Here is a 19,532-nt window from a genome sequence, read left to right on the forward strand (position 1 = left end):
GTGGCTTATCAATAAACTTTTAAATTAGACAGAATTCTAACAATTCGGCATGAATACACACGTAAAGCAGACTTAAAACCTTGAATAGGCCTACTCTTGGTATTGGCCATTTAGGGTACGTATGTAATTATATTGGCCAAGTCAAAACATTCAAATAATCATCTTGTGAATGTCCGTGGTTACACCCATCGAAAATGACCTTGTGTATGTTACAAGCACTTTGAGTCGTTACATGGCTGTATAGGTCATTTAACATTGAATCATATAGGTCTTACAGTACCAACAGAGACATTATCAGCATTCTTTGACTACCTCTACGTCATCAGTGATTAAGGCTTATGATGGTGCAGGAAAATGCATGGTAAAAAAGCGTAATTAAATTTATTTCTGTACAAATTGTGTAATGGTAAATAATAATTACAAAATTGAATGTCAGCTTTCTTCTTTGATTTCCAAAACTTCCATGCCGTCGCCATAGACAGCCAAAGTCAGGTTCTGCCTAAAAAAGTTATTTTGGTATTTTAGCCTATAAGTAAAATATACAAAAAACAACCGGTAAAACAACCGGTTCTACTACCTATAGTAAGTTATTCAGTAAAAAGATTCTGTGTTTCAATTTAAAAAAAATATTAATGTTAAAACATATAATTTTCTAAAAAAAACTAATATCTTTGATTTGTTTCAGTATCAACACTAGAGACATACATATTTTGGTTACTTTTAGCATAGATTTTACTAAGGGACAAGAAACTCAAACACTTGAGAAAGCGCTTCTACACTTGAACATTTTGAGGATATGCTAGGAATCAAATCTGTTATTGGCACACCAAAGTTCAAGGGGCAAAAAAGTGATATAAAAAACTTGATTTTTATCTGTACTGTCTTGATCAACTGAGACTTAGTGGTAACTGAGTTTACAAAATTTGAGGTCAATTTTTTTCATTTTTCAGTGAGTATAAGTCCTCATTTGAGCAGTCGGAAAAATGGCGCTCGGTGACCTATACTCACCATTCAACCGCAATGATAAACTTTTTTTATAGGTAGCCATTTTTGAGCAGTCAGGAAAAAGGCGGGCGGCGACCTATACTTGCCATTCAACCGCAAAGGGTTAATTAAATAGGTAGAAGAGTATGGAAATATGATTTGACTTGTGGTCAGACAGGGTATTTAGTATTTACCTGTCTACAGCTAACAGAGTCAATCCTTTAAGGTCAGGTACAGAGCAGCAGTACTGGGCTAGTATTTGTACATTGACGCAGTCTTCAATGATTCTCCAAGACAGCAAAGTGACTCTCTGGTCCCCAGCACAACACACTATCTTGTCTCCCACTATAGTAACCCCTGCGACACACATACAACTTGCTATTGTGGTTTGGCATAAATTAGTTTTTATCTGTGATAGAATAACTTGAGAAAATTAAATTTGGACTATCATGTTATGTAACCCTAAATTCTGTATCTTCTCAGGTAAGCTACCTGAACTCTATCCATTAAAAAATACTCCAAAGGTACTCCAAAAATACAATGCTACAACTAGACCACCTCGCTCCCCCAAGCTAAATAACCAATTAAGTCTTATCTGAAGCCAGCTAAACAATTACCTGTGACAACAGAACTGTGTAGTGTAGAGTTACTCCATCTATCAACCTTCCGCAAGCTCAGTGTCGGTGATGCAGCAACATCGTAGACACTGACGGCTACGCAGTTGTCATCTCCTCCAGTGGCCACTACCACTCGCCCGTCCTCACATGACACACTCAGTCCATTGACCCCAGACTGATGTATAGTGTCCTCACAGATCACAGCACACTCTGGCCACTGCCAGAACGTGACACAGCCGTCCGTAGCTGCAGTCACCACCACAGTCTGGGAGTCATGTTGGAACCAACTCACACGTAACAGGCAGCAACAGCCGTTCTTAACGGTTTGGAAAAGACTCACTTCACCGAGTTTGGAGTCAAAATAGAAAACCCTGAAAAAATGACAATCCATGATTATTTTCCATTAGCTAGATGACACAATAATTGTTCATTGTTAGCACTTTATCTAAATCATTTTATCAGATTTTAATTTAAATAGATTTCCATCATCATAGGTACTGCAAGTAGACTTGTTAACCTATTGCTACAATGCTACGTCAGCTGAAGACTGTTTTGATGTGTGGTTTAAAATATGAATGAAATCATCTTACTAATATTATAAATCTGAAAGTTTGTGAGTTTGTGTGTATGTTTGTGTGTATGTTTGTGTGTGTGTTTGTTGCTCAATCACGCATAAACTACTGGACGGATTGGGCTGAAATTTGGCATGATGATAGCTCACATTCCCGATTAACATTAAAGCATATTCTTATCTCAAAAACCCATTCGGGCTCCGCCCCAGTGGCTCTGGAGTTCCCCATGTTAATCTTATGAGTTTTCATATTTAAAAGGAATTAATGAATCTTAACAGCTGTTTGAATTAAACTAGTGGCTTGTAGGGACATAAGTCCCTAAAAAGCTCAAATGTAAAACAACTTTTTGCAATACCGGTATTTAAACAAACTCAGAATAACATTCTCGTATTTAACATAGAGAGAGGAATATTCGGACAAAATCACCTATCAGCTGTATTACGATGTAGATAACAAAACTGGAAATGACAACCACCAGTCAGCTGATACCGTGACGTCACTCTCCCCCTCCCGTGTTCGTATTCGTGTTCCTCAGTAGGCCTACAAATGTCGTCCGGTCGGGTATTGTCTAAACGAGCGTACGCTACAAAAACACATGTAAATAATAAAAATAGCATGCTAAAACGTTCTGTGTTTGTGTGTATATGTGGTCTGTATATAGTCGACAATCATCTCTCGATGTGAAAATTGTACATAGAAAAATGCTGCTGAAGATGAGCCGTATTTAGGCTTGAAACATGTACAGCATATCAAGTATTAATAATTGACACCTACTGGCATACGTGATACGTAAGTAGATTATTATCTATAATAGCATATTAAAGGTGTCAAGGCTGATTAATTTGATATCAAATAATTTGAATCACTCCAGTGGTTTAACATGAAAAGGCAGCAAACATATCATTGTTTATGAATAAATACTGGTTTACTAAGGTAGCTTTGGTCTTGTGGTTAATGAGGAGAGGATAAATAAAAGCTTCCCTGTTTGGAATTTTAAAAATTCATTGGAGGTTCGCCTTCAGATGAATTGAAGACGCCTGCAATTTCATCTGCAGTAGGCTTATTATACCTACGACGATCCATATTTATCCTGTCTACAAACCTAAGTTCTAATTCACTGTCACCTTGTACAACCATTTCTTCCGAAGCTCTTTTGTAAATTTGTGCAAATGGATTTTCTAATAGAATTTCAGCTAGTTTTTACAATATTTCAGGTTTTAAGTCACTATTTTCTCGACGCCTTTGACGAATTTCTGTTGCTGTTGATGTGTCAATAATGTACAATTGCCCATACTGTCTTCATCATGTTGAGGCAGCAAATCTGAGATTGAACGATAAATCTGTCCTTGAATTTTGAAACAGTATGGTCCTTTTCCTGGAATATCTTTCTTACTGGCTGAAAAATAAGCAAAAGCCATCGCACTGTTGCATTGTCGAATGAATTTGAATTTATACAGTTGTGGGCTCTCTTCAAACAAACTTTTAAGTTCTACATTAGTTTTTGACTGAGGAAGGTTAATAAGTCTGTTATGGCAACATGTCATAAAATGATTACCGTATTCGTTAGTTCTTCTCTAAAATGAAGAGCACTACATCGAATGCACTCTTGGTCCAATAATCCTGCATCATGGATCTTACATTTCTCTCGTCTACCATGGGTCTCCTAAAAAGGGGTTGTAACATATCTTGATTAAGTTCGTCATTATCTACTCTTGCTCTCCTACGCGCACTGTCATTCCTATGAACAGTTCCAGAATATATATCCAGCAGCCTACATACCAAAACATCTTGAATCCCTGGTGATTTTATAAAAGTATGATCGAATATGATTACTCTACGTTGTATATTCACTGCACTAAAAAAATTTACTTACGAAGGAATGCAAATACACCATTTTAGTACCAATAACATTTATAGGTTATTTTAGTTGTATATATTTACACAACCTTAACCTTAAAATGTGTAGAAATATAAAGAAAACAACATCATTTAAAATAAACTTGAACATATGATTTAAAAATAAAAACAAAACAGAAGTTAGATTTAATTTCGACTCTTTGATTATTTATACAGAATTTATTCTATGTCGTTTATTCCTTTAACAAGACAACAACGTAAAAGCATGAAAAAATGAAACTTGAGTATATGATTTAAATATAAACAAAGAATGCAGACGTTTTTCCGACTAATCTTCAATATTTCAGTTTTATTATAGTATACATTTCATAGTAAACCAAATGCGTGTATTGATCACTGTTTTCAAATCTGTGGCACAGCTGTTTTAATTTCAAAAGATGTAAACAAATTAAACCCCATGTTGTTTTAATCGGAAAAGTTTTATTCTGTTGCAAATTTATGGTAAAAAAATAAGAAAAATGAATAGTTTTCCCTCAAAATTCACGTCAAGACCTTTAAAATAAGACCCCTCCCATCCTTCTACGGCCATCCAGTCACTCACAATTTCTTTACAAAAATTTGACTTACGGAATTATATATATAGATAAGTTGGTTCTGTCCTATGATGTGCAATAGCATAAAAGTTACAAGGATTACCAACAGGGTGCAACACTATTAATTTTTTTTTAATTTATGACAACAGCTAATTTCCAACCAAAAGGTGAGTGAGCGTAGCGAACGAACTTCAACCTGGAGGCGAGTTAGCGTAGCGAACGAGCTAACCTGAAGGCAAGTGAGCGCAGCGAACGAGCTCCAACCTAAAGGTGAGTGAGCGTAGCGAACGAACTTCAACCAGGACGTGAATGAGCCATGCGAATACTTATGAAGTTAAACGGGGCGAAGCCCGCGGGTACAGCTAGTTTAAATTATAAATTAGTAATTTTGAACTGTGGTTACACAATTAGTGACCAGATGCCTTGGCTTGCAACTTCTAGTTGCCAGGGTAGCTTAGAGTACCCCAAGTACGGTCTCAATTTTGAGTAAAATTGGCAAAACTTGAAAAAATTTTATTTCAGTTTTTATTTTATTTTAGGACAAATTTTACTTTGTGAGTTTATTTTTCCCTTAAACCAGTTAGAATTATTTACTAACTTTCCCAACCATGTTTTTTATTTTACTTATTAGAAAGCAAGCAATAGTTTACAAGAAGATTTGGACGTGATACAATTAAGAGATGATAAAATTAAAATTAAATAGTAAACATTAAAATGCATGCTACAAAAACTGGACAATAATATACATTGAAATTGTTTCTAACTGATGCATAAAGATGATGATTCATGAGTATGTTTAATCTATGATTGTATTAAGGTTCAAACAATGTGATAATGTAAGATTAAGTAGTTACCTGAGGTAGGCATCTGAACATGCAACTAACACATAAGCACTAGAGTCTGACTCTGGCAACACCGCTAGATCCATGTACCTGGAATGAAAACAATAAGATGTTTTTACCATGGAATATAAAATAAAATATGAGAAAATGATTTAGAAAAGCATGATTCTGGTCATTCAAATTGATCGAACCTAGAGCTAATTATTTGATATTGTTTACACACTGGGATATAACCACACCACATAAGTAGCAATTTTAGTTATAAAATATGACCACAGTAGAATCTCGATCAACCGTAACCCTTTTAACGGTCACTCTCTGTTATCCGTCTATTCGCTTAACCGTCATGCTCCCGATCCCAAGGGTGACGTTAATAGAGGTCCTACTGTACATAATTATATTTAAAAGAAACAAACGGTTGACATGTACATCAAAAACTTTGCAACAATCATATATTTGGTCTATAAGTAAAATGAAAAGTAAGGGGGTAAGGCCGGGGCCACACTCGTCTTATCTCGCTGAATTTTTCCACGGGCGTTACCCGTGGGTTTGAGAGATACATTGCGGTATATGGGGCAGGCCACACTAGAGTAAAAACGTCAGTGAACGCGTTTGTCAGTCTCGCTGGTTTTACCAGCGACTGACAAATGGAATTGCACGTGTATTCTCTACTAACATTCCACGGGCGTTGCACGTAAAACTAGTCGCGGGGCATTGCGGCTTATGGAAGTGAACACACTTATCTTATCTCGCTGAATTTTTTCCACGGACGTTTCTAGTTTTAACCTGACTGATTTAGTACGTGGAGGGGGGGGGGAGGTGGGACACGGACACGGACGATTTTTATTGCCAGTGTGGCATGCTCTATCAGTCTCACTGTTTTGCCCAAAAAACCTATCTCGTAAGACGAGTGTGGCCACGGTCAAACTGTTCCACGTGCGTCGCACCTGAAAACGGAAAAAAACAGTCTCGCTGGTTAAAAGTTACAAGTGTGGCCCCGGCCGAATGAGCAAAACATACTAATAAAGATTTACATTGCATTCATAATTCAAATTCGCTTAAGTCAGCAGAAATAAACAGCAGTAAAAAGGTAAGGATATCTTGTGGGCTAAGTAACCATTTTGCAAAATTCAATGTTTTTCTACAAAAGAGAATTTTTTACAATTTTGCAATTTTAAACACTTTTGTTCAGTAAGAATTTTGTAGAATTCTTATAAAATATTTTTGATGTATTGATTGATAAAATTAAATAAAATAATTACAAGAAAATTAAAATGAATTAGTAAACATTACCAGTAATCTGAGCTTGTATCTTATAACAGTTAAGTGTACAACTAATTCATGCTACATTTAAGCTATAAAACTTGCCTTTCACATACCTGGTCTCAGGGTCTGATATCGGGACAACATTTAACCAATGTTTGTCTTTCCTCTCCTCTCTCAACATTACAGAAGTGACCTCCGCAAGGCATACTTTAAAATACAAAACAAATTAGCGTTAAACGGGACAGAAAATATTTACTTAAAACACAACCTCCACAATGAACACTAATAATGCTAGTACTATGTCAGAAAATTGGCTCATTTGCACTAAAGGTCACAACAAAACCAGCAACAATATATTTTTCACCATGTAAAATGTCTTTTATGTGAAAGTAAGACATTTAAAAAAGTCAAATAAGGGTGTCAAATCCATGACTAGTGTAAGAAAGAGACAGGATCAGAAACAAAGGTAGAATACTATTGAATGGCTTGACTAGAATGGTCAAATAAGAATGATGGATGAAGGAAGAATGGATAAATCAGGGTTGAGAGTAAAATTAGTGGAACTGGAAATAGAAGACCTGAAAGACTCCAAAAGAAAAAATGGCAAGTGGCTTCAACTAGAGAAACAAGGATGGAAGAGAGTTATTAAGCTCAACTGGGCTGTGCAACTGCTTCTTCATGATAACAATAATGAATTGAAATCAATTATATATATATACTAATGTAAATGGGTATAATAAATCTGAAAAAATATGTTTTACATACATTTGCATTTTTCAGTAAACTAATTTACTAAGAACTAAAGTTTTTTTAACGAAACTGTAGTAAAGAGCCAAATGAGATTATCAAATAAAAATTAAATAATTATTCATCCAATTAATTAACAGTAATTAAATCCAAAACAAAACCGTTACCTTGTTGAGCTAGGTGGAATTTCCAAACTTTCATCTGAGCTCTACCTCCTGCAGAAAAGAGGTAAATTTGGTTCTGTACTTTGGCAACACTGACTGCCCTCACACTACTCAGGTGGTTATGTTCCACTGCACAGGTTGTCCACTCCTTGTTACAAGACTGGGACAAACGCACAGTGCCATCCTCCCCTCCCGACACCACCCAACCCTCAGTGATGTGTGCCATGCTGTTGATTTCTCGGGGGTGAAATCCTTCCTGAAAAATTAATAGTAAATGTTTCTATTTTGGGTTTACCCCCTATAAAAAAGTAATTTCTGGCCATATATGGCCATATCAAAATTCCATATATGGTTTCATAAAGCCATATATGGTTTTTTATGGACATATATGGAAGCAGATATGGCCAGATGTGGTTGTATCCATATATGGTGGTGTCCATATATGGTCATATATGTAGTCTATATATGGAATTATTGGCCATATATGGCCATACATGTTTTCTATATATGAAATGATTGTCCATATATGGCCATACATGTTTTCTATATATGAAATTATTGCCCATATATGGCCATAAATATCCTCCATATATGGAATCATGGTCTTTATATGGCCATATATGACTCCCAGGTATGGAATTAAATTACTCATATACGGAATAATAATTTTCCATTTATGCTCATGTATAAATGAGGTTTTGACAATAACTGGAATTATTATAAGGAATAGTTGCCACATTTGGATTTTGTAACTGGACTCCCAAACACTTCTTATAATATATATAATACTATAAATCTTAAAGTTTGTGAGTTTGTGTATTTTCTTGTTGCTCTCGGAAGCACAAACTACTGAACTGATTGAGTTGAAATGTGGTACAGTGGGGGGCAGATAATATAGGCATTTCTCATTTAAAGTAATTAGTAGTAAAGTAATAAAGTATCCAGATTTGAACCCAGATGACAAAATCCTGTACATACATCTATTGTACAATTTTACTATAACGCAACAAAATCTTAAAACTGACGTATAATTTTAAAATTGTAAGTGTAGTAGGCCTAAATAAAGAGAATATTATATTAATAATTAATTTATTGTACCTTTGCTATCAAACAGCTGCAAATATCTATGACACGTAGTTAGGCTATATTAATAATAAAATTCTTCAAATGACATAAAATGTCTAAGAAAATCTTGTTTTACGAGACCAAATACAGCTTCTCTTATTCGTAATGGGTTTTGTAAAGACATCTGATATGAAGCGGTTGTGGTGTAGTGGTCAAAGGGATAGACTCCCACACTGGAATCCCGGGTTCGAATCCCAGTCGGCTACTTGAAAATTTTGTTTTGAAATTTTCAAATTAAAAATTTTTATTATGGTTTTAATGCATAGTTTATAAGATTTAACGTGAAAATATGTTTAATTGTAATTTTTTTATTTATTTATATATTTTTTATTAAAAAATTTCCATATATGGGGGATTCCATATATGATCATATCTGGTTATATTTGGTCCAAAACCAAATATAACCAGATAAAAAAAATTTTATATGGCCATATATAAACTTTTTCATAAGGGACTCCTGTGGTAAACGGTAGTCTTGTAAATGGCTAAGCAGTAAAAGGTGTTGTCTTTTAAGCTAGGATATTATTGCACTGTAAAGATATTGCAGTCTTGTCAGGTGTAATGATATCAAATCGTCTGTGGCAGAGCTTCGTGAGGGAGGCTAAAGGTCGATTCACACACATCAGTTACAGCTTGTTGCAGTCCAGTCACTTCAGTAATGTCACAGTTAACAAAAATATTCTTTAATGGATTTTCTGTAGCGCTATCTACACTCACCCGTTGCAGTTCCGTCAGTAGCTCTGCAGGAGTCGGTCAGTCAATTTCAGATTTCTTTTCACCGATATTTTTGGATTGTTCGAACGCCTGACGGACGTGATTGAGGTAAGAAAATAGTACTTTTTTATTTAAATGATTGATTTTATTTTAAGTAATGTTTGTAACAATCAACAAGACAAACAATGAAAAATTGATAGAATGTTGTGAAATAATAAAATATTTTGGACTTTAACAACACTGTAAATAAAGTGACGGAAGAGTGACAAAAAAAAAAAAAAAACGATCGTTGTTTGGTATGCAACCAAATGACTGACAGTTTGACTGAGAAATTGCGGCTGCAACTGTGACTGGACTGTAACTGGACTGTAACGGAACAGTGACTGGACTGATTATGTGTGAATCGACCTTAATTGGTGAATAAATCCTAAGGCTGTTGGAATGAGTGGACGTTTTGTGAATGACCCTTCAACTTACAGGGATTCAGCTAACTTGCATTAATCCTTACAGTGTGTCCACTGTTGATTTATGAAAAAACCATGGCAAACGTGATAAAATAGATCAATGAACAATCCCTGCGACTCAAAGAGTTTGAAACAGCTTAGTTAGAATAATTACCATAGTTCATACCAAGAATATTATACACACAAGTGCAATGTCCAGTTATAAAAAAATATTTTTCAAACAAGGGTTGGGCGTAAGGTTAACATAATGCTTTTCTGTTGAAAGAATTTTTGATAGTCTTCAGTTTCACATTGCAACTTGTCAGTTTTTCTTCCATAAAGGTTGTCTGGGTAGCCGAGTAATTATAGTGCTTGCCTTCAAATACCAGGTGGCCCATAAGTCAGTTGATGATAGCAACTTTTAATAATAATCATTTTTAACTTCTGCTGTTGTTACAAACCGTACAACAGCTGTTGGTCATTGTTGTCATTTCGTAATTTGTGGTTTTTTATTTTGAGGTTATATTTGATAGTTGTTAGTGCGTTCATTGTTATTCAATTAACAATGAATGGAAAGTTAACAACAGAACAAGGTGTATTTGTTTTGAAAACATGGTGGAAACATGACCATAGTTATAGTGATGTGTGTGACTTGTTTACAGAATGTTTTCCGAATATTGAACCTCCATCTCGACAAGGTATTCACAAACTAAATTTTAGATTTGAACAAACTGGCTCTGTAGCTGAACTTCCACATTTCTGGCAGAATATGTAAGTCGGTGTTGAAAAGATGAGAAGCATGCATAAGAGAGCGTAGACACCACTTTAAGCACCTTTTGAAATAAGATTGGACACAATTTTAGTGAACTTATCCATATATAAATCCCAAAGTACCCATGAACTTTTGAGAAAACTAAAAGTCACACCCCCATAAACCATAAACTTAAAATCTTCGTCATGACGAGAAACCTTGTGCAAAACTATCCATAATTTCATATATTGCCCTTTAAGGTAATTCCTTTCTAAAGGGAACTTTCTATATAGCCTACCAGCCTACCTGATGTTAAAAATACCTCAGCTGTACTTATATGTTTGATAATTGTTCTCTATTTATTACCATATTATAATCAGGTGTTATTATTTGTTTGTATTGCTGTATTCTTTTTTGTTTATTTCAGCTTAACTTAAACAATCAATAGTTTTATTAATACAGTACTTATGAAGTCAAACGGAGTGAAGCCTGTGGGTAACAGCTAGTAATATCTTACTTAAACGTTGTTTTTGATTTCAGAATTAGTAGTAATAGATATTTATTACAAACATGTTCTTGTTGTGTATTATTTCATTGGATGCATATTTGTCAACTGACGTATGGGCAACCCTGTATTTATATCACTGGTTTGATTCCAAGCAAGATTGATTCTGGACCCTGATGCCATTTGCCATTGAGCCAAACATTAATGATACTTTCAAACACTATGTTAACATTAGGAAACAAGGGGTTTGGCCCCGGTCCTGTAAAAAAATTAAAAAGATGTCAATGGTGTAGGAAACACAAATAAATCAAACAAAAATATATCACACCTACTTACCAGAAGCACCGGTCGTTCTATGGGCATCAGTTCGGATTGCAGTAGATGGGCGGTTTTGTTCTTGAGGAAGACAAAAGTAAAGTGTCCGTCTTCAACCAGACAGTCCCAGGAGCGATGGCCTCCGCCACATTGTAGCGACAGCAGCTTGTGTCTACGCTGAACATCCCACAGAACAACTTGAGACTACCAACAGACAAGGGAAACATACCTTTAGTGCACAGTAACAGCAGCAATAGAAAGAATGAGGATTATTTCAAGTAGGGGTGTGCGAATAGTGATTTTCAACCTCGAGCCGAGCCGAGCCGAGCTTTTTAAAAATTTTTCGAGCTCGAGCTTTTTCGAGCCGAGCTTTTCCTAGCGTCACCTTATCTAAGTTATTAAACTTTTTTTCTTAAAAAAGTGCATAATAATAATAATGTTCTGTCAATTTTTAAATAAACACAATGTTATTTTAATATGTTTATAAACATTGAGAATTGTCAAGACATCAAATAGTAGATAATCACGATAAGAACTGAACTGAACTAAATTAAATGCAAGAAATAAATAGATATCGATTGAAGGCCTGACGAGATATGCAGTGCAGACTGAGACAATTAGATTGTCTTTCATAACAGAACAGCAACGCGACATTGAATTACGACAAAACAACTCGATTACATAATGTATATTGTTACTACTATGAATATTTAATTCTATTTTGTATAAATAAATACAAAATAAATTTTAAAACACGTGATTATTCTTTTTGTTTTCCATGCACAAAATATTTTTGTTTTATGAATCGTATTAATCAAAAAAAGAACATGGTTGGTTTGGATCCAAAAAGGTGGAGAGACAAGTAAAAAGTAAACTTATATATTAAAAAAGATATAATTGACATAGAGGAAATGGACCAAAACACTAAAATTAATAGAATAACACACAAAGTAAACAAGAAATGAAATAAAGTACACGATGATTTAATACTGTCACTCAATTTTGTTATCTAGAAGGGTCGGGGAACTAATCAATAAATAGCCAAAACCAGTTTCCTCCCCTTCACACAGTCTCACCGCCCCCCTCCCCCCCTAAGCCGGGAGGTACTTTGTCCTTGAAACACCCTTGCATCTAAAACAATACACCCTTACACCCGTGTTGCTGTTTTGACAACAGGTTTATGAATGCGATCACTATTTTTAATTTTCCAGAATTAACTATTTCTATTAATTAACGACTTTATAACTGTGTAAAAGGTGTGTATCCCTGAATTTATAAATTGCATTCTACACTTATTCACTGCCAAACATAATTCAGTAGAACCTTGATGAACTGAGAATTACATTAGCCTACATAACTTCATTACCCCAAGTATAATAACAAGATAATTTTTATAATTGTATTTGAATCGTATAATCTTAGTTTGTTAAAAATGGATTGTATGTTCAACAATAATTGCAGTCCATTATTGTTAAGCAGTATGGTCCCAAATTATTGTTTTTGATTTTGAAACATCATAGTTCATTTGACAAAATTATAGTTGAAGCAGCCCAATGTCAAATCATGCTTGTGCAATAGTTTGTTTACAAGCTTTCTCCAGACCACGGGGGAGGGGAGGGTCTGATAAGCCGTCTTTTGTTCACCCCCAAGAAGGTCCGACCCTCATTAGTGCCGCTCGGCTGCACTCAGTGGGGAACCCAATACCACAAATCAATCTTTTAAATGAATACAAATATTTGGTAATAATTGTTTTATTAATATTCACCTTGAAATTTCAATAAATTTGGTGTAAAATTTGACAAAAATCGGCCATTTTGACCGATTATTAATACAGTACCAAATAGTACCAATAAAGTAGTACATTCATTGGTAATTAAATAATAGGTAAAAATTAACCGATTTTCGTCAAGTTTTACCCCCCTGCTGTGCGCTATGTCACAAAAGCTGATAACGACATGGGTGATTAGTAACCATGGCAACTTGTTGAATGCGTGATGAAGGGTTAAACCCAAGAAATAGGAGAACAAAGACAAAGAATAACGTGTTATCTTTATACCTTTTTTACAATTTCCGTTATTGTTATCTTTATGTAAGATTTTATGATTTTGTTTTATAGGTTTATAAAATAATTCTTTTTAACTACGGGAATATCAATTTATAATTTATCAACGTGCTTCTCTTCTGAAACAGCAATACCGGATGCATAATAAAGGTCGATGACCTGAAATATCACGATTGTGCAGTATTTTATTTTGATGTTGAAATTAAAATCACGACAAAAGTTTGTATATATCCATGGTCCCTATAGTTTAATCATTTAATATGTACACAATCAATGCTAAATAATCGTGGTTAGTTCTAACTTTATTTTTTATTATTCAAAGTGTCTACACAGTAAGACAATCCAAATTCAAACCGGGCAATGAATACCCAAAACACAACGTATCTTGTCCTGTGATTGGAATACCACTCGCCGGCCAGTCCTTTAGGTTTAGGGAAGTAGTGCAAGTCTATAGCTTCAAGGTCTTACCCACCCCTTCCCCCTCCGGTCCTACTTGACTCACTACCCGCGCTCCTTTCGAGGTCATTGCCCAACCCCTCCCACCCTTCTATTGTGTTGCCTTTCTATTGTTTCTATTCTGACTTTTTTTTGGGAAACATTAAATCTATTGTTAACGTAACATCACAGTAGTAGGCTAGATTTTTCTACTTTGAATTTCAAACAGTACTGTAAAAAAAACTATTACGCAGCGCCCCTAGTATCAGGAGGGAGACAAGCACGAGTTGACTTTCATTTGACCATGGTAGTTCTTTTCTGCTTTATGTCTGTTCGTTCCAGACGAATCTAATCGTAAAGCAAAACAGCCGATAACGACTAAACTAGTTATCAGTATTGCATCATACGGCTTCTTTGCCGTTGCTTATCAAACCTCGAATGCATGAACAACGTAGAATTGTGATAACATTGTTTTCAATTACGACCAAAATTAAGTGTTTTTTTAGTTTTGACTTAGTATTAAAAGCTCGGCTCGAACTTCGAGCTTTTTCAAAATGCCTCGAGCCGAGCCGAATAATGAAAAGCTCGACCAAAAAGCTCGAAGATTCGAGTACTCGCACACCCCTAATTTCAAGATTGTAAAATTTTTCTATTATGTAATGAAAATTGTACCAATGATGTCTCCATGCAGACCACAACTAAAATCTACGTCAGGTTATATACAGGAGGCTTTGTATGCAGCATTTACCAACAGGTCCACATTTCAAGGTAAACATCAGGTTTATATCTGTTCAATAACACTCCAGTCTTTATAATCTAAAATTTGTTCTGTGACTTTTGGGACCTTATAATGATAGCGTATTATTTTTCAATGTTTTCTGTGGTCCCTTAGTAAAATCGTTAGACACTCTGTATTAAATACCTACATAGTAGTGCAGTAAATTTTACAAAAGCGGTCCTTAATTTTAAAACATACTGATTTAAACAATTGCAAAATGTCCTCTCCAAAGTTCCAAAACCCACCTCATGGAAGCACAGCACCAGAATGTTCTGAGGTGACACACATAACACAGAGGCAGCCCAGTCCAGCTGTAGCTTACTGGCCGCCACACACACCAAACTGTGGTCTGTCTGTCTGACAGAGAATCTGCGCAGCATCCCGTCACGCCCCGTGGACCACACCTCACCCTGCACCACGCTCAGTGAGCTGACGCCCAGCCTGCTGTGCGCACGATGTACAGTGGTAACCGCTTCCTGCAAATCAACATGTGTTAATATTAACTTATACTAGCTGCTAGGAATTGACATAAAGTAGATTTTTATACTATTGTTCCGAATCAATTTTGTATCTATGATTTTACAATAAGGAACTGCTGTTAAGAAATTTTTCAAAAAAAAATGTAGCTTATATATTTATATTACAACTTGTTTTACTCGTCTGTAGTGTAATGTATACACCAGTGGCAATTTGAATAACAGAGTTATAAACCCTTTGAGGGGAAAGAAGAAAGAAGTCAAAACTCAAAAAAAAAATGTTTGTTTTTTGGATATGTCCAAAACTGAATCCAACCCTCTCGAAGTCTGAGACGCTAACGATTCTAACAACTCACACAAACTTTGCACTATATGGAGTATTTTCATTTCTGCATTTGAAGCAAAGAGAACATTATACTAAATACTAAATAAATACAGACCTATAAAAGCCATTGTGTATTGTTCTAACGGGCAATCATAATATACTCAACGAGGTCACTTTGCGATAACATATTTTATGGTAGTTTATAAGTCACAAATTTAGAAAACGAAAACAACGTTCCAACTGCAACTAATATACAAAAAGTAGAAACACTAGCCTATTTAGAAAAAAAAACTCATTTAACCATTGTTGGTGCAAAACCAACGTATGGCTTGGTCACAGTCCACTAATTGTTGAAGAGACTAGCGCAACTATAATTACTGTATAAGTATAAGCTTTCGATTCCATTGAACAAGGGACATAAAAACACTATATAACTATTTGTTCAAAGATAAAGTTAGATAGAACATACATACAACAGCGCAGGCATGAGTTGGTAGCACTGGTGATGAATGGATGTTACCGGCTCTGTCACCATAGACTATAGTGTCACGTAACCTAACAGCTGCTGTGGTCCAACGCTCCTTACATGCTGGCAAGTAACATCTGCCAACCTCTAGCAAACCTTCAAAGGAGAATACATGTGATGATAAAACTACAGTAGAATAATTAAAAACTCCACTGGTTTGTTTGAGTTTTTGAATTCACCTAACCTAGATGTCTAGAGAACGTGCTAAACAAAATTGGATGTTTTTTTGGTATTTTAGTGGAACTTATCATAAATTTCAGAGATAACTTAATGACGTAAAATATATGACGTAGATTGTGCAATATTTTATTCTAGAGCATAACATTTTTTCATGTTCACTATCTTAAAACAGTAAATTTAATGAAATATTTATAGATTAAGATTACTAGCGGAATACCTGTGCTTTACAACTGAAACTTTCAAATTGGTTGAAATGTGTAATAAATTAGTGTTTAAGTGCCAAATTATGATAAAATAAATCACATTGCTTTTTTTGTGGCTCTAAAAAGTCGAAGTGCCCGCTAGACAGGGATTGTGTAAATCTGAATCTTTTCACGGGGTTACGTTCATTACCAAACTTGACATATAATTCACCAGTCCGATAAACCTCAAAAACATATGTGAATAGTTGTGAAGCCGACCAGCTCACACAACCCTAACACCTTAATTTATAGAACCAAAAATAAAATTAAGGATTTGTTTATATGTAAATCATTTTGATTCAAAATGTATTCATATTCATAGCCAAACCTATTTGGGGTTTTATAAACCAAGCAGTATTAGGACCAATGCCGACCAGTACCTACACATAAAATAATATACGATACCTGATTCTATAATACTCCAAACAAACATTTGTCCCAAATCATAACAGGTTAGTAGCGTTTTCTCATCAAGCCAATGTAGCGAGAAGATCTTTGTTTCAGAAACCTGCTTGTCTAAGATTACTTCAAAATGTTCACCTAGAAAATGCAACAATTGAATAAGTGCTATAAATTACAGAACAAATGTTTGCAAATGCAATTTTTCAAACTGAAAAACTCATAAGTTTTAGATTCTTGAGTAACAAAACCGATTCAAACTAATTAACTAAAAGTTGCCTAAAAATATTACATGAATACATTTAATATAGGGATTGTCACATGAACAATGAAGCAAAGCGCAACGATTTCTTTGGTTATTGACAGAGAACACAAATTAACTCTCACAACAACCACAATTTATAGTACGCACACTGTATGAACACGACTAATGGTATATGTGCACAACACGGAATCAATCAAAAACCAACCCAACAGTTTACTTAAACTTGGAGAGCATTGAATTTAGACACGTGATCACTGGTCTTAAATCTTCTCCAAGAAAAAAGTCGTATCAGTACCACACATTTCCCGCCTATCTAGTCTGGTTAAACCAATAACATTTGTTAAAGAGATGTCACTTCTACTGAGGATTAAGCCGATGACCATTTATAAGATGTCCGGATAAGAGGAAGTCTACTGTAGTAAAAGATTAAGACCCTTCCAACCTTTCTTGATAAAGGTTCTTAAACAAAATTATCGCTTTTATCAAGCTCTACATCCTTTTTTAGGTTTAAAAAATGTAACCATTACAAAAATAATTATCACAAATCAGTCTTGAATCTTCACAAACCAACTATCATCCAAATAGTAAAACCAAAATGTAATCATTGTACAGCAAAAAGCTTCCTTACTATCCAACACAATGACATGTCCCTTGATGGTGGCCAACCCAATGCGTTTTCTCGACGGTGAAACATCCAGCAGGCAATAGCTGGCGATCCTGGGGTCGTGAAGGACACATCTCCAATCCTCTTTGTACACCATCAGCCTCCCCTCCTCCGTCACAGTCACTACCTGGCCAGGCAGCAAGGCTACGCGGCGAGCAGTGTCAGGGGGAGGGGGGAGTGTTTTGGTCGTAGTCGAGGGAGGATCTAGCGGCCACAACGTCACCCCTCCGTCAGCACCTCCTGTCACCACCAGTGTCTCGTCATCTGTGACATGCATACACCAGATGCCAGCTCCTTGGTGGGTTTCTCTGCGGGATATACTTTCACCTCCCCCGGCCCACACACATAGCATCGAGTCCTGAGAAAATCAGATTTTGACTACAACTAGGCTTTTGACTTTAGGTTACTGAAGTAGACATGCCATATTATGGAACAGATATAGCTATACTCCGTTTTATTACAGTTAACATCTATCTTTTCTTAGTTTGATGTTCATTGTTGGTGGTGGTGAGTTAATGTTTTTATAGGTTGAATTGTAGACATTTCATTTTACATCGCAATTGTAATATACAATACACAACGTTTCGGGATCTGAAATCTGATCCCGTCCTCAGGTGAAAAAAACTTAACTAACACATTACAATCAAAAATACACAAAACCCAACTTAAGTTGGAAAAACCAACCTAACCTAACTTGATGATTGTGTTTTACCATTGAGATTGTAACATTGTATAGTAAACGCAGACCCCTTAAAAAAAAATTACATGATATTAAAGTTTAAAAAATAACATTACTCTCATTCTCTGAACTCAGTGAAAACTTCACCAACCTCTCCTATGCTGACGATTCTTTTATCAGTCAGTATGCAGCTCTGCCAAACTCTAGACGTATGTCCAAAAATTGTAACAGTAAGAGTGATAGTCGCTTCCTTCCAGTCTTGAGCAGTTAGAGGTTTGTCGGTTGAAGAAGCGACAGACCACACACGAACAGTCCTGTCATCTGAAGTCGAACAAATCTGACTCGAATGTGCATTGTATCTCACTGAAAAAATCACACCCTGAAACAATCCCAATTTTTAATTATAAATTATAGACTATACAAACTGTAAGCTTGAGAGGTTTCTACCCGGTCAATTCAAGATAGTGGCTAAACGTGCTAATGTTTCTAAACATGCCTCTACGGTACAAGCTCTCAACACTCTAAAACTATTTGTTTCCAATGATTGTGTGCTTTTTGTGCTCTTAACATATCAGAGTTTGCAATGGATGGCGGGAAATTGATGATTAACTATTATTTAGGAGCTGAAATCACATGTGAAAAGACTAATTTACAGATTTTCTAAATCATTTTGTAAATACTTAAAGGAACAATTACGAAGTTTCAGTTCACCCAGTTCGGAACTTTGTGAATATTCTACAGTTTATTTAAACTTGATAAACATTTTAACAATGCCACAAGGTTCTTTTTTGTAGGACCATGTTTACAAGGTAACCAGCCAGCGGGTGGATCCCTCTTAATGAGAATGCAAGGTGAATTTTGAAGGAAGTGGATTATCCGTTTAGATTTGTTACTGACTAAAATCAGCTGTTTTTCTTCAGCCATGATTATTTATTAAAACCCTGTTGATCAAGAACAACAGTTGGGTCTATAGGTCGGCCGGTTAGAAAGCGTCCTCGCATTGGTG

General features: G+C 35.4%; 1 protein-coding gene across 2 annotated transcripts in view; it reads right to left on the bottom strand.

Moving 5' to 3' along the window:
• Positions 1 to 369: 369 nt before the first annotated feature.
• The window catches only part of LOC128992558 (WD repeat-containing protein 6-like), a 29,589-nt gene continuing 10,426 nt past the window's right edge, over positions 370 to 19,532 (bottom strand). For both annotated transcript variants that reach the window (XM_054416197.1, XM_054416196.1), the window contains exons 5-16: positions 18,678 to 18,905; positions 17,812 to 18,205; positions 16,925 to 17,059; positions 16,045 to 16,193; positions 15,016 to 15,246; positions 11,517 to 11,699; positions 7,646 to 7,898; positions 6,845 to 6,938; positions 5,478 to 5,555; positions 1,602 to 1,972; positions 1,179 to 1,341; positions 370 to 499 (exon numbers count right to left, since the gene is read on the bottom strand). In XM_054416197.1, coding sequence (XP_054272172.1) covers positions 433 to 499; positions 1,179 to 1,341; positions 1,602 to 1,972; positions 5,478 to 5,555; positions 6,845 to 6,938; positions 7,646 to 7,898; positions 11,517 to 11,699; positions 15,016 to 15,246; positions 16,045 to 16,193; positions 16,925 to 17,059; positions 17,812 to 18,205; positions 18,678 to 18,905 — 2,346 coding nt within the window. In that variant the 3' untranslated portion in view covers positions 370 to 432. The remainder of the gene's footprint in view (positions 500 to 1,178; positions 1,342 to 1,601; positions 1,973 to 5,477; positions 5,556 to 6,844; positions 6,939 to 7,645; positions 7,899 to 11,516; positions 11,700 to 15,015; positions 15,247 to 16,044; positions 16,194 to 16,924; positions 17,060 to 17,811; positions 18,206 to 18,677; positions 18,906 to 19,532) is intronic.

The sequence above is a fragment of the Macrosteles quadrilineatus genome, unplaced genomic scaffold (genome assembly GCF_028750875.1).
Source record: "Macrosteles quadrilineatus isolate MER2022 unplaced genomic scaffold, UCM_ALF_1.0 Scaffold_4__1_contigs__length_99947679, whole genome shotgun sequence".
Taxonomy (NCBI): Eukaryota; Metazoa; Arthropoda; class Insecta; order Hemiptera; family Cicadellidae; genus Macrosteles; species Macrosteles quadrilineatus.